The sequence below is a fragment of the Petaurus breviceps genome, unplaced genomic scaffold, assembly GCF_028583685.1.
Source record: "Petaurus breviceps papuanus isolate PSGF00001 unplaced genomic scaffold, PetGlider_PUasm1.0 181, whole genome shotgun sequence".
Taxonomy (NCBI): domain Eukaryota; kingdom Metazoa; phylum Chordata; class Mammalia; order Diprotodontia; family Petauridae; genus Petaurus; species Petaurus breviceps.
The window spans coordinates 4,026,137-4,041,323 of record NW_027185784.1 but is presented as its reverse complement, the minus strand read 5'-3'; the positions used below and the strand labels follow the sequence as shown (position 1 = coordinate 4,041,323).

At 36.7% G+C, this 15,187-nt stretch overlaps 1 protein-coding gene across 3 annotated transcripts in view; it reads left to right on the top strand.

Moving 5' to 3' along the window:
* Window positions 1-15,187, top strand: part of CADPS2 (calcium dependent secretion activator 2) — a 729,035-nt gene that overhangs the window by 531,913 nt on the left and 181,935 nt on the right. For all 3 annotated transcript variants that reach the window (XM_069087109.1, XM_069087108.1, XM_069087107.1), the window contains exons 12-13: window positions 5,349-5,485; window positions 13,670-13,857. In XM_069087109.1, the coding sequence (XP_068943210.1) occupies window positions 5,349-5,485; window positions 13,670-13,857 (325 nt within the window). The remainder of the gene's footprint in view (window positions 1-5,348; window positions 5,486-13,669; window positions 13,858-15,187) is intronic.

Genomic DNA, 15,187 nt, shown 5'->3' with positions numbered 1-15,187 from the left:
TGAAAATTGAGGGGATGCTCATTAATTGGGGAATTGCTGAACAACTTGTAGTATATGATTGTGATGGACTACTGTTGGCTATAACAAATGTTAAGCATGATGCTCTCAGAAAAACCTGGAACAACTTACGTGAACAGATGCAGAGTAAAGTAAATGAGTAGAACAAGGAGAAAATTATACACAGTAACAGCAACAGTGATCTGAGACTACTCTGAAGGACTTAAGATGAAAAATGCTATCTATCCATCCCCAGAGAAAGAACCAATGAAGTCTGAATACAGATTGAAGCATACTTTTTTATTTTATATTTCTTTTTTTTTCTTTTAAATATTGGTCAGTGTTTTCTTTTACAGCATAATTAATATGGAAATGTGTTTTGTATGACTTCGCTAATATAATCTATATCAAATTGCTTGCCTTCTCAGTGAAAGGGGTAGGAAGGGAGGGTGAGAATTTGAAACTCAGTTTTTAAAATGAATGTTGAAAATTGTGTTTACATGTAATTGGGGGAAAATTAAATACTTATTTTTTAAAAGCACTTCATAAGCTTGAGGAAAAAGACCCCAGCAACTGATGCTTGCTCACCCTGAGATTACTTAGCGATCCTTGTTAATCTCCCCTGCTACTGGCCACATACATCAAAACCCAACGCCACTCCCTGATGCCTCTCCATCTTTCCAGTGCTATATAGAGCCCTGGCTTCAGGCTGTGCAGTTTTCTTCAGGCCTCAACAGCAAGCTTAGTCATAGCCCCATAGTTATAGTAAAAGCCTATCGGGGATGGCAACCCAGAAGTAACAACATCAGTGCCAGGGAAAGCTAGCTCTGAACTGCTTGTGCTGGGTCAAAGAACAAAAGAGTGGAATGAGACAGGTCACCAGGATAGGACATTGTGTGTGGGGAGCTGTGCAGTACTTCACTGCGTGTGAGGGAAGATCACAGCATCTAGCTGGGACCACTTCTGACTACCCAAAAGTCAGTTGGGGCAGAGACGTAAGGTGATAAATTGCCCAGTGTGGAAGGAGACTGAGGCCATAGTCAGAGGACAAGAAATCAGCAGTGAGTGATAAGGAAAAAAATGAGGGCATGGGAAGAGGCTGAAAGTCCCAAAGATTCCAGGAAGAAGAAATCTCAAACATAAATAGGTAAATCAATAGGAAAAACAGTAATGACAGAAGAAGATATAACTCTAGATCTAGTAAATGAGTTCAGGCATCTATGCATAAATACTGCAAAATGAAGGAAAATAATCTAGCACTTGAAAAAAACATGAACGAAAGCATAATGTTCCTGAGTGATTTAAAAGAGAAATGAGAATTATGAGTGTAAAATTTATGTCTTGCACAGCAAAAATATTAAGCAAAATAGAAAAACCTGAATCTGCAATGCCAAATCTTGCCAAAGAAACAAACAAAAAGCAATAGATTGGGAATTAAAATGCACAAAACTGAAGGACAACCTAGAAGAGAAGCAAAAGTAATAATAGCATTAAAAGAGAATATACTCACAATGAAAGCAAAGCATACTGAATTCGAAGACATAAGAATCATAAGTCTCCCAGAAGAGCATGACAGGACAAAAAAAAAATCCTTAAAACCATGATAAAAAATAGAAGAGAACTGCCCCAAAGTTCTAAACATAGAAAATAAAATTCCAATTGAAAGAATTCACAGATTGTCTCCAGGAGAAAACTGAAGGGTGCAAACTCCAGGAAACATAGTGGTAAAATTTAACAATTCAATTCAGAAATAATTTCTGCAAGCCATCAGGAGAAAAAAAGACCTTCAAATATAAAGGAAAGGTTGTTCAAATAATGCAATAGTATTCCACACCTACTAGAAAAAGCAAGAGGTAATGGAAAAATGTATCCCAAAAAGCAGTGGAGTTCAAAATGAAGCCCAGGGTGACCTGTCTTACAATTCTGAGCCTAACTATATAGGACAAAAGATTGATATTCAGTAATTTAAAAATAATTTGAAGCATTTTTAGAAAGAAAACCAGAACTGAAGAGATTAGTTGCTTCTCAAACAGCCCAAATAACAAGAATGCAAAAGGAGTGGATAAATGCAGGCAATAACAATGGAGTGACAACAGAAAGCCTAGCTGCAGACTTCTTTCTAGAAGTACACAAGGAAAGAGGTCTTTTAAGATTCTAGATCTCTATGGTTTAAAATTCTTCATCATTAAATAAACAAATCAATAAACTACACATACACAGTAGTTCTTCATTCTGAATATTAGGAATAATGCTTGTGAAGCAACATATTGCATTATAAAGTATTCTAGACTTAGAGCCAGAAAAACTAAGTTTGAGACCTGACTGTTCTACTTCCTGTGTGACCTTACTGAAGTCACAACTTTTCTAAACTTAATTTTCCTCATCTGAAAAATAGAAATAATAATGCTTACTCTTCTTGCTTCATTGGTTTATGAGGATCAGATAAAGAATGATATTATTATAATGCCTATTTGTAATTCACAGAAAGCATCCTGGCCTGATTAGAAATAGAACTTCTTTGTCTTCACAGCATTTTAAGTATCTGAGAAATCCATAGGGTTCATTTCTCTCACAAGTTCATTAAGTTCCTGAAGGAATGTCATTGCTGGTGAAGCTTTTTTGATTTTGTTTTGGTCAGGCTTACATTTGTTTGCATTTGGCAACATATTTTCAGGATTATTTTTTAAATTCTTCAGTAAAGTCCTTCTCATGGCATGGTGGTGACTGTGTATTCTTGGAACCAACACCAGTGGAGTATCAACTTTGTTAGATCCCATTAACCTGAAAGGTTTGAATTGCAGGTCCAGAAATGAACTCTAGCCAAGCAGCAGCCTAGCTTAGTGAAAAAAAGGTTCATCACTAAAAGGTGGTCCCCCAGCTAATAATTTTTTTTAACTGCTGTTGTTAATCAACTATTGAGAAGGCATGGATAAGCTACAGTCTATGTTGAGAAACTACCCATTCTAAGAAAACCATTAATCCTTGACAGTATTAATTGTGTACTGATATTTTTTTTCTTCAAAAGAAAATCCTTTCTTCTTTCCTCATAATTTCAGATTTGAAGCATTTTAGTTGTCTTTAAAAATTCATAGAACCAAAATATTTGATATGAAACTATCCCCAATTCTGCAATATAAATCAATATGAAATAAGACTTTAGCAAAAAAAAAAATTGGTTGTTGAGCCACCTTTTGGAAAATTGACCTATTCTACTGAAAGAAGTATGTCTAGATATGTTCAACAAAATATTTTATATCATAGACCAGTAAAAGTAAACTATGGGATTTTTCCTCCCCTCAAAAAAAAGATGATTATGTATTATACTCTTTAGAAAAATAAAATATTTTTTTCCTTAAAAATCTCTACCTACAAAAGAAATGATGATATCATTCAGCAGATGCTTTAGGAGGGAAATGTTTAATTTCACAAAGAAATAAAAACTGAAAGGATTTCTTTTTCCTTATTAAAATAAAATGAATTAAGAAACCAAAAAGATCCAAGTAGAATTTTTTAATATAAAATAATTTTGTATTATAGTTCAGATTTAGTGAAATAATTCCCTCCATCTCACTGCACATTCTATTTTCACAGCACTGTCACATACATTATTTCACCTTGAGATAAATATCCTATGTCAAATTTATATACTAAACATTTTTTATATTCATGTATTTTAAATGAATATCAAACTATCTATGGAAGACAAATTATGGCAGGTTGTCTCATATGTCAGTCAAATAGAAACAAACCACTGTTATGTTAACCCACCTCATGTTAGTATCTTAAAAGCTTGTTTCTTATTATTATTATTCAGTACAGTACTAAGAAATGCATATGGTAGTTTTCCTGAGAGCCCCATACCTTAAGCCATCAATGAACTGTCACACTGCCTACTTGTTACATCCACCTTGGTGATATCTGTCACTTGGATGTGATTCTTGCTTTGACAGTGCAAAGCGAAGTGATATGAATTTGTTTGTGTATCTTTTCAAGATGCAGCGGTGTAGATCCTTCAGCTCGAATTAAATAGTTCTTCCATCCACAAATACAGCTGAAAGTTGAACTTGACATGGATCAATATGATCTGGGGCTAAATTTCTAAATGTGACTGATTATGTTAGCATCATGCCCACAGATCAATATTGAGTTTTGTTATGAACCTGACTCTATAATTGAGTTTAATCAATAAACTTTTGTCTCCTTTTCTTTAGAAATTTTTGGTTTGTGCTGTTGCCTGTTTTCAAAATTGCATCTAGAATACATTTGGAGCTGTACTTTTCTTGTAACAAACATAAAAAGGCCTTTATGTGATTTAAAGGAACAAAAAAGGAAGTCCATTTTTATGTTGATAACTGATTATTTGTTCCAATGTGGACCATGGTGTCTAACAGAGCAAATGTGCTAATATACAACCAATCTTGGACATCGTATGGCTTTTTCTGTCCATATTTGGTAGATAACTCACATTGAAGATTTGACAAAACATACCATTAACAAAAGCAATCATAAAAGCTTGTCTTTTGATAAACCCGCAGGGTCTAGAGGCGTTGAAAGATGCAATCTGTAAAGAACAATAAATTTGGGCCTTTGATTGAAGTGCCATTTGGGAAGTTGTGCTTTGTCTATATATTTGCACAAAAATGCTGCTCCCTTTTGCAAGACTTTTTTGCTTGAAGCTTGAGAGCATTCATTGCCATTTCTACATTAAGATTTGTCCCATTAAAAGCTCCATTCAAAAAGAAGGCTGGAAATGATCCAGCTAAGCCTTGTGTGTTCATTTCTGCCCCAGTTTGCCATTTGGAAAGTAGGCTTCTAGTCATGATTGCTGTTTTTTTTTTAATGTATTATTATGAGTGGGTCCTTAGATATCTTGTCATATTCTTTAGCAGAAGCCAAAACCAAATCCATTAACTCTTCCTAGAATTGGGGGGAAAGGGGGTGGGGGTGGAGGGGAGAAGAGTGTTCTTAACACTGGAAGTAGCTTTTTAAATAAAAATTAGTTTCCTAATTCCAAATACTTTTACATTTATATGTTACATTTATTTAGGGGGTTTGTGGGGAAGGAAAAAAAAGAGCAATAATTGCATTTTCTTCTAATCTTTCAATGAATAATTTTGAATGAGAGGTTTAAAAAAACAGTGTGAACAGTTGGATGATTATAATTTCTATTATTATTTCACATTTTTAGTAGATACAGCATTACTCATTTGTCTTCTGTCCTTATGCTGTTAACTTACATGGTCTGCAAAAGCTGTCTACCTGTTTTAACAATTTGTATGTATTATGTATGTGTGTGTATGTATACATATACATACACACATATGTGTGTCTGTGTTTATCCTAATTTTCAGATGCAGATCGTTCTCAGAAACATGGAATGGATGAGTTTATTTCTGCTAATCCCTGCAAGTTTGACCATGCATCCCTCTTTAGATTACTTCAGAGGCAGACTTTGGATCATAGACTGAACGATTCCTACTCTTGTTTGGTGAGTACAGATTTGCCTACTTGGTTTCTGTATAGGTTGGAATAAAAAAAAAAGGGAAAAGTGAGAAGTAGTTTTTATGAAGTGGTCTTTTATTCCCAACTCATTTTATAACTGTGCTTGAAGATGGGATAAAGGATTCCAATCGATTGGCTTCCAATTTGAAAATTATACACTTGAAGACTACCGCTGTGCCACTCAATAGTGAAGAGAATAGACTCAAACGGACTCTGCTCTGTAGTTTATCAGCTCCTCTCGAGAGGTCTGAATAAAAACAGACGGCTTTAATAAAGACAGAAACCTCTGCGGTAGGATTTCCTAACACCTGTACAGGCATTTTAAGGTACAACTTTAGCTCACCAGATGTTAGACGTTTTGTCATCTATCTTGTAATTCCTCCTATTGTTTCACATGGGGTGGGAGTGAGGGAAATGAAACAAATAGTACCAACTGTGGAAAAAAGATAAAAGGAAGATAGGATTACAGCGCTTGTGTTCAGCCGAGTCAAGGTCAATTGCATTTGCAGATATCATTCATGAGTTATAGGAGAAGGTCATTTGAATTACTTTTTGAAAAAATTATGATAATAATAATCATTATTAAAAGACTAAGTTATCATCTGAAATATGTTACTTTTAAAACTAGGAAAAAGTGGAATAAGGAGCATTTTATAGAAGATTAAGTTTCTCACATTTGAAAATTGCTTGATCACTTATTATTGACATTGCTTCATATTTCTTATTTCATTGATAATTTAAGAACACCTGTCAGACTGATGAGCAGTATGTGTTCTCTGAGATGTGAGTCTTTTATTGTTACCAAAGTGGATGTATATAAAAGGGTCAGCCCTTACCAAAATTAAAGGAAGAATCCTTCAAAACTAAAATTTCTGAATTAGGTGTTACTTTGTTGTGCATTAAAGCAATAGTGTATTTCTTTTAAATTTGGGTAGTTAGGGGCATCTGTTGCAGATGGTTATTTAAATATGAAAAAAAGTTTTCATTTTTTCCTTTGGTAAATGTTTGTCGAATTGAAATAGGATTATATATCCCAGAGTGACTCTATAGATAAATCTATACAAAGTAATTTCCACTTGAGGAACTGAGAGGCTTTTGTTAGTGACTTAGGTTCAGATGATTATTTCGCATTTAGGGCACTGCTATACCTACACTACAGGGTTTTTGTCCATACTATCTTTGAGCTATTTTTTTTTTAACTCTGCATGGTAAAAGTGTAGTGATCAGTAAGACAACAGGTCAGATAGATGATCAAGATGGGTCACTCATATAGTCGTATTAGCTTCACTAAGGAATTTTAACATTGAGCTTGAGCAGTGGAGTCACTCCTTTATGGTTTTGTCAACTACGGCTTCCATGATCCCTTCAGTTTCTACATATGCTGACTAGGAAAACCCACTCCTGATTTGAGGATGATGATGGAGGCGGGGAGGAACAGCACCCATCAGAGAGGACAAAAGCAAAACAACCCTTGCTGTTACAAATTAGAGGCCACTCTTGACTTTTCAAAGGGGACTTCTATCATGGAACCCATAATAAGTCATTATCTCCCATGTCTACTGAAGCCTGTAAAATGATGAAATTAATGGAAAAACAATTGTTGAAAACACTGAAACAAAAAAAAATTTTGGTACCAATCTTTAATTTGAGTTTTAATGTCTCCATTCTTCTTTTCCTCCCTCTTTCCATTTTAACATTCTATATGTTATATATGTTCATATTTATATAAATATATTCTATATATCTTTATATTCTATAAGTTCATGATTTATCATGATTCCAACTTTTTGTACTACAGCCTAAATTTCAGGTTTACAGTTGAAATCAATTGGGTTCATAAAATCTGCTATGTTTGCATGCTTCAGCTTTGTCCTTAGTAACAAATGCCAGGCTCCTTACCTCCTGAAAGAATATGTTAGTTTTAGGGGCAGCTGGGTGACGCAGTGAATAGAGCACCAGCCCTGGAGTCAGGATGATCTGAAATCAAATCCGGTCTCAGACGCTTAATACTTACTAGCTGTGTGACCTTGGGCAAGTCACTTAATCCCAATTGCCCTGCTTTCCCCCCCCCAAAAAAAATCTAAAATGTTGTTTAATTCTCCACAAGACAAATACATGCAAAGACTGTACTACATACCACTAAAAGCCATAATCTGCTTGCAAATTTTACAAGTTAAAAGAGGGGGGTCGAGAGTCTGAATGAGCTATTTATTTTAGACCAACTGCCTAATTTCCTCTAGACTCAGTCTGATTTCTTTTAAGATTCGTCTTGGTAGGCTGATGTTAATTTACATAGCTTATATAAATACTTCATATGTAAATATTAAAATTACCATATAAATTCAGTAGTAATAACATATGTGTAGATTCTTTTGGCATAATGCTGAGTAATTATTCTGCATGTTCAGTGAGATAAGATAAATATCCTTTCCATATCATAGTAAATGAGGAACCAAGTGGAAAGAAAGCAGGGGAGCAGTCAAAAGACTTAAGTTTCATTCCATGATCTTCCACTTACCTTGTGTGTGACAAGCCATTTCACTTCTCCATTCTTCAGGTACTTCTGTAAAATGAGAATTGAACTACACATGACCTCTAAGGGTATCTTCCAATTTGAAATCCATGATCCTAAAGAGATTTAGCTTTAAGATTTTGTAGCTTTCCAGTTGGTGCCACTGGCCTCTTTGCTGTTCCTCATAGAACATTCACCATCTCCCAGCTCAGCATTTTCGTTAGGTCCCTGTGCCTGGAATGCTCTACCTTCCTTGGTTTTCTTCAGATCTCACTTAAAATCTTATCTTTTGCTAGAAGCCTTTCCTAGTGAACATCAATGCTGGCGCCTTAACTCTGAGACTATCTCCAATTTTCTCTATAGTTTATATGTACATGATGAGCTTCTTCAAGGCAGGAATAGTGTTTACCTTTCTTTGTATCTTCAGCAATTAGATAGTACCTGGACCATAACAAATACGAAATGTTTGCTGACAAACTGAAAGTGGGCTTCAGTCTAAATAAGGGGGAAGCCAAATGGACAGGCTTACCTTTGTTTATTTTTAATTAAATTTTATGTTTATTTTTAGTTTACATCATTCATTGCCACAAAATTTTGAGTTACAACTTTTCTCCACATCTTTCCCTTACCCACCACCCCAAAACGATGATCCCACTCTATACCCCCCCCTCAATCTGCTCTCTCCTATATCCTCCCCCATTCCTTATCCAAATTTCCAGTAGGGCAAGGTAGATCTCTATACCCCAGTGCCTGTATATCTTATTTCTCAGTTGCATGTAAAAAAAAAAAATTATACACACACATATATATTTTCAACATTTGATTTTAAAACTTTGGATTCCTGATTCTTTCCCTTCCTCCCTCATCACTCACTCTTATTGGGAAGATAAGCAATCCAGTATAGGTTGTACATGTATAGCTATGCAAAACATATCCATAATGGATATATTGTAAAAGATTGACTATATTGCCCTCCATCCTATCTTGCCCCCTACTTGTTCTATTCTCTGATTTGACCCTGTCCCTTTTCAAAAGTATGTGCTTCCAACTTCCCTTCCCCCCCAACCTGCCCTTCCCTCCATCATCCCCCATCTCATCACTTTCCCCCCTACTCTCCTGTAGGGTGAGATACCCTATTTAGTGTATATGTCATAAGCCTAATACAATGAGAGTAAGGTTGACCCACTCTCTTTTGCCTTCCTGTTCTTCCCTTCCATTGTAACAGTTTTCCCTTACCTCTTCTATATGGGATAATTTACCCCATTCTGTCTCTCCCCATCTCCTCTCATTATATTCTTCTCTCATCTCTCAATTTCACCTTTTAAGTATCATCCCTTCCTTTCAACTGGTCTTGTGCCCTCTGTCTATGTATACCTGTACACATATATACACACGCTCACATATATATTTATATGCCCATATATCCTCCTATATAGACATATGTATGTATACACACACGTGTGTGTGTATTCCCTTCAACTATTCTCATACTGAGAAAAGTTTCATAAGTTAAAATTACCATTTTTCCATGTATGAATGTAAATAGTTCAACTTTGATTCCTTATGATTTCTTTTCCCTGTTAACCTTCTCATGCTTCTCTTGCTTCTTGTATCTGAATGTCAAATTTTCTATTCAACTCTGTTTTTTTTTTTCATCAAGAATGCTTGAAAGTACTCTATTTCATTGAATGATCATATTTTCCCCAAAACATGATTCTCAGTTTTGCTGGGTAGGTGATTCTTGGTTTTAATCCCAGCTCCTTTGCCCTCCGGAATATCATATTCCAAGGCCTTCGATCCCTTAGTGTAGAAGCTGCCAGATCCTGTGTTATCCTGATTGTATTTCCACATTATTCAAATTGTTTCTTCTTGGCTGCTTGTAATATTTTCTCCTTGATCTGGGAACTCCGCAACCTGGCTATAATATTCCTAGGAGCTTTTTTTAGGGATCTTTTTCAAGAGGTGATCAGTGGATTCTTTCAACCTCTATTTTGACCTCTGGTTCTAAAAATCAGGGCAATTTTCATTGAGAATTCCTTGAAGGATGATTTCTAGGTTCTTTTTTTGATCATGGCTTTCAGGTAGTCCAATAATTTTTAAAATATCTCTCCTGGATCTATTTTACAGGTCAGTGGTTTTTTCCCCAGTGAGATATTTCACACTGCCTTCTATTTTTTCATTTGTTTGGATCTGTTTAATAGTATCTTGATTTCCAATAAAGTCACTAGCTTCCAATTGCTCCAGTCTAATTGTGAAGGAATGATTCTCTTCAGTGAGCTTTTGAGATTCTTTTTCCATCTGGCAAATTCAGCTTTTTAAGGCATTCTTCTCCTCATTGGCTTCTTGAGCCTCTTTTGCCATTTGAGTTAGTCTATTTTTTTAGGTGTTATTTTCCTCAGTTAGGTTGTTGACTCTCTTTTCATAATTTTCTTGCATCTTTCTCATTTCTCTTCCCAGTTTTTCCTCCACTTCTCTTTATTTGGTTTTCAAAATCCTTCTTAAGCTTCTCTACGGCCTGTAGCCAGTTCATATTTTTCTTGGAAGCTTTTGTGCAGGAGTTCTGACTTCGTTGTCTTCCTCCTGTTCCATACTTTGTTTCTTTTTGTCCCAAAAAAGGAGTCCAGAGTCAGATTGCTGTGCTTCCTTTGCTTGTTCATGTTGTCACTCAATTACTTGACTTCTGAGCTTTTCGCTATAGTAGAACTCTCCTACCAGAGAGGAGAGCTTTGTCCCAAATTGCTGGGGTTTTGGCAGCTGCCAGAGCTATTAGTTGTGTGCCCTCTGGCTCTGGCCATGTGCCCCAGGACCTCCACCCTAGACAGTGATCCCGATCCAAGTAGGTTAAAACAAAAGCGATTACCCCTCAGACTTGTGCCTTGGTCCCCCTACAATGTGCAGACCAGGAGCTTCATCTGAAGCAGCCATGCAGCAAAGGTGGGCATGGCAACTTCTTACCCCGGGGGCAGAGGCCGGACTGGACCTTCTGTTCCCAAAGTCCACTGACCTAAACCTCAAACATGAAGAAAATGCTCAAGTTTTTGTAATATTGATACATTAAAGGCCTATAACATATTGATGGTCAATAAAATAATAAGGATATTTGGTCAAACAGTCTCCCATTTCTAATCCCCTCTCCTTTGTATTATTTCTACGTCTGTCTGGGCAATAAGCAAAATATACCAGATAGCTTGGGTTTATATTGACCAACATTTTAATCACATACCAAATCTTAGAAGTGAAAGTGAACTTTTAAAGGAAAGGAACAAGGCCCCAAATGCCCTTTTCAGACAGCCAGAATGGGACAGTTTAAATCAGACATTGAAGAGATTAACTAGCACTGGGGAAACTCAATTTTACCTAGAGTAGAAAGGGGGGTGGGGATTAACAGTACATAGGTCAGCCAAATCTTTTGAATCCTGATTTCAACAAAAACTCCCAGGAGTGATTTGTCCCAGTCTCTCTGGTCTAACATGGCATTCCTTGGATCACTTACAATGGCCTCCTCAGTCTTCCTATTGAGGTGACTTCCAAGCATCTCTCATCTCTTCCAAGGGCAGGCTCTGCATCACTCTTGGTAGTCTTCCCCTTCCTATCTCCCAGGTCAAGTCCGAGACCAAGAGAGTTTGGAGAGAGCCAGGAAAAAATGCCTGCCATCAGAAAATTTCCTGGCTCTTCTTCCCTGCCTCAGGGTCAAGCTTCTATGGGCAAAGCCCCCCAAATGACACTACATATCCATGCATAGAAACAGTTTGTCAAAGGAAGGAAGGAAGGAAGGAAGGAAGGAAGGAAGGAAGGAAGGAAGGAAGGAAGGAAGGAAGGAAGGGAGGGAGGGGAGGTGACAGGGAAGCTAGGAAGGGGAAGACTACCAAGAGTGATGCAGAGCCTGCCCTTGGTAGCGGGGAGGGAGGGAGGGAGGGAGGGAGGGAGGGAAGGACCTCAGGAAAATGCTATTCATTCTAAAGTATGTTTCAGTAAAAGGAGATCCTTTCTTGAACCTTATTCAAGTAGTTTTAGATTCAGAAATTCTAAAAGAATTTTCTTCTTTAAAAAAAATGAGATAGAGTTGGGTTTTTTGTTTTGTTTTGTTTTTGTTATTTTTATACTATAGTCAGGTTGCCTCATGGTATGCATATGAAGACAGTGTTAAACTAAGATGCCAGCCATACTTACAAAGGTAATGAAAATAGCTCATTTATTCTTTATCCTTGTCTCTTTCCTTCTGTACCAATTTTCTTTTTCTTCTTTTCTTCTCAAGTGTCTCTGAGTTCTAAATTTCTGTGATCTATGTTCTTTCTTTTTTTCTTCCATCCTTTCTTTTTACCTTCTTGGATCTTTTCATTCCTATGTCAAGTCATTTTCACTTTCAAGACCCTCCTCTCTTCTTACCAGGCCATCATCACCTTTGTCCAAACAGTTGCAATGGCTTCCAAATTGGTTTCCCAGCCTCAGATTTCTCCCAACTACAATCCACCCTCCACACAACTGCCAAAGTGATTTTCCTTAAAAATTGATCTCACCACACCAATCCTCTTTTCAGTCAAATCAAATCAAATCCAGTAACTCCCTCTTGTTTCTAGGATCCAATTTAAATTCCTCTGCTGGTTTTTAAAGCCCTTCACTATCTGGTCACAACCTATCTTCCCAATTTCATTATACATGACTCTTCTTCCCACAATCTGTGGTTTAACCATATTGACCTCTCTATTCCTTACACGTGGCATTGTCTCCCATCTCTGCCTTTGCACTGGCTGGCCCTCATGCTTGGAAGCATTTCCCTCTCACTTCAACTTTGCAGAATCCCTCACTTCCTTTAGGACATAGTCCAAATGCCTTCTTTTATATGAAGAATTTTCTAATCCCTCCCTCTCTTCCTGGCCTTTATTCTGTATTTGCTACTATATGTGCATGGGTAAATATTTTATGATAAATGCTTCCTAATTTTGAAAGGAATAAAAAAATTAGGGCATTTTTAGAAGAGAGATTAGAAAGATGAAGGCAGAGAATTTGTGTACTGTTGGCTTAGAGAATTAAAATTTTAATTTACATCACCGAGGAAGCTTCTTAAAACTCTGCTTTAGTTCTATTCTGAATAGTTCTCTATTAGTGATTCCATTTATACATATACTTTAGGATTAGCTTTTTAAAAATTTACATGAGGTTCTTTTTAAAAAATACATATAATAATTTGGGTTTGAAACTAATAGTACAAAAGGTTTGACAAATGCACTCTGCTAATTCTGAGTCCTAGAAGAGAGTAATGACAAGGTCAAAATACCTTTTCGTAGGAATGAATACAGTCAGCATCAGGAACCAGCTGTGCTAAGCCATTTCCAAAGTTTACCACAAAATTAATTCCATATAGGGCAGCCAGGTGGCTCAGCAAGTAAGAACACTGGCTCCAGTGTTGGGATGACCTGGACATCGAATCCCGGGCTCAGACACTCAGCACCACACCCAGAAATAACTGGCTGTGTAACCTTGAGCAAGTTACTTAACCCCAATTGCTTAATAAAAAAAATTAATTCCATATGCTAAAAATGGTCATTAAAACAGACCATCAACAGAATAAGTTTTACAAGTCTCAATCCAACTGCCTACAAAACTAAAGGAAAGTGCTAATAAGAAAATATATCTTAATTCTTTTTTTTTCTCTTACAGGGTTGGTTTAGCCCTGGCCAAGTCTTTGTATTAGATGAGTACTGTGCTCGTTACGGAGTAAGAGGCTGTCACAGACATCTCTGCTATCTTACAGAATTGATGGAACATTCAGAAAGTGGTGCTGTCATTGACCCCACCCTGCTCCATTACAGCTTTGCGTTCTGTGCATCTCACGTGCATGGCAACAGGTACCATAATTGAAAGCGTTCACTCAGTGAATTTGATGGGTTTGCCCTAGGGAGGGAGAGAAGAGTTTTCCATTATCAGCTAGTGACATTTTAAACAGGAAGTAGTTCCTTTGAAAAGTTGCTTACTGATTTTTCTGACATTAGGTAGGCTGTCTTGGGCTTAGTATGGGATGCCTTTTGGTTAAGAGTGTCATTTTTAAATTAAAGCAATTTGCATATATATTTATATAGTTATTTATATGCCATTTTGTCTACCCTATTAAAATGTAAGCTCCTGGAGGCAGAAACTGTTTTTGCTTTTCCTTTCTTTCCTCAGTGTTTAATTGTATCTGGCACATAGTAGGTACTTAGTAAATGTTCATAGTGTAGGTGCATGCGTGTGTGTTTGTGTGTAGATGGGGATAGGAACTGTTGTCTTATACATCTTTGTATTCTTCACAGCACGCAACAAGGGGTTTATACATAGTAAGGGCTCAAATATATTGGGGTGTGTGTGTGTGTGTGTATGTGTATGTATTTGTAAATGTTTCTATCTCTGCCTTAGAGAAAATTATGTTAGAGGCAAGAGAAAAAAGCATAGGGAGGACAAGGAAGACCTTTCAACCTTCTAGCTGTAGTTTAAATGAGCTTTATTCTCCTCTGTGTGTCCCCTTCCCCTTCCCATAATACAGTAGGAACATCTTTTTTTTTACTTCAGTGATGTAGCCTCTAACCCAGAGTGGCACTACTCAGCTGGTCTACAAATATTATCGGTTTTTCACCCATTTTGCTGGGCAATGAGAGATTGTCTTCACCTTATAGCATCTTTCTGTCTCGATCTCTTTCGCTCTCTGTCTCCTTCCCTCCCTCTCCCTCTTCCTCTCCTTCCTTTCTTCCTTTTCCGCCACTTCCTCCACCCCTTACTTTCTTGTGAGGAATTTATATCAAAGAAAAAAAAGAGGCCCAATCAGAGACAAGAAGAAAGTTGATTATAGATAGATAGCAGTGGAGAAAGGAAACTAAATAAGATTTTTAGCTACCTACCACATCAAAGAAATATCAGAAGGCCATATTAATAAGAATTTTAAACAGGAAATAGAATAAATGTGGAACTAGTTTCTGAATTATGCTTGATTTTTTCTTTGCCCACATCCCTCATATTTAATCAGTTGCCAAGGTTTGTCACTCCTTTATGTTGTATGTCCACACTAAATCTCTCCACTTGCATTAATCAGAATTTTCTTGAATTAATGAAGTAGCTGTCTAATGATGTCTCTGCCTCCTGCCTCTTCCTCCTCCATTCTATTCCCTATACAACCTCAAAATTGCTATTCCCAAAATACAGATCTTA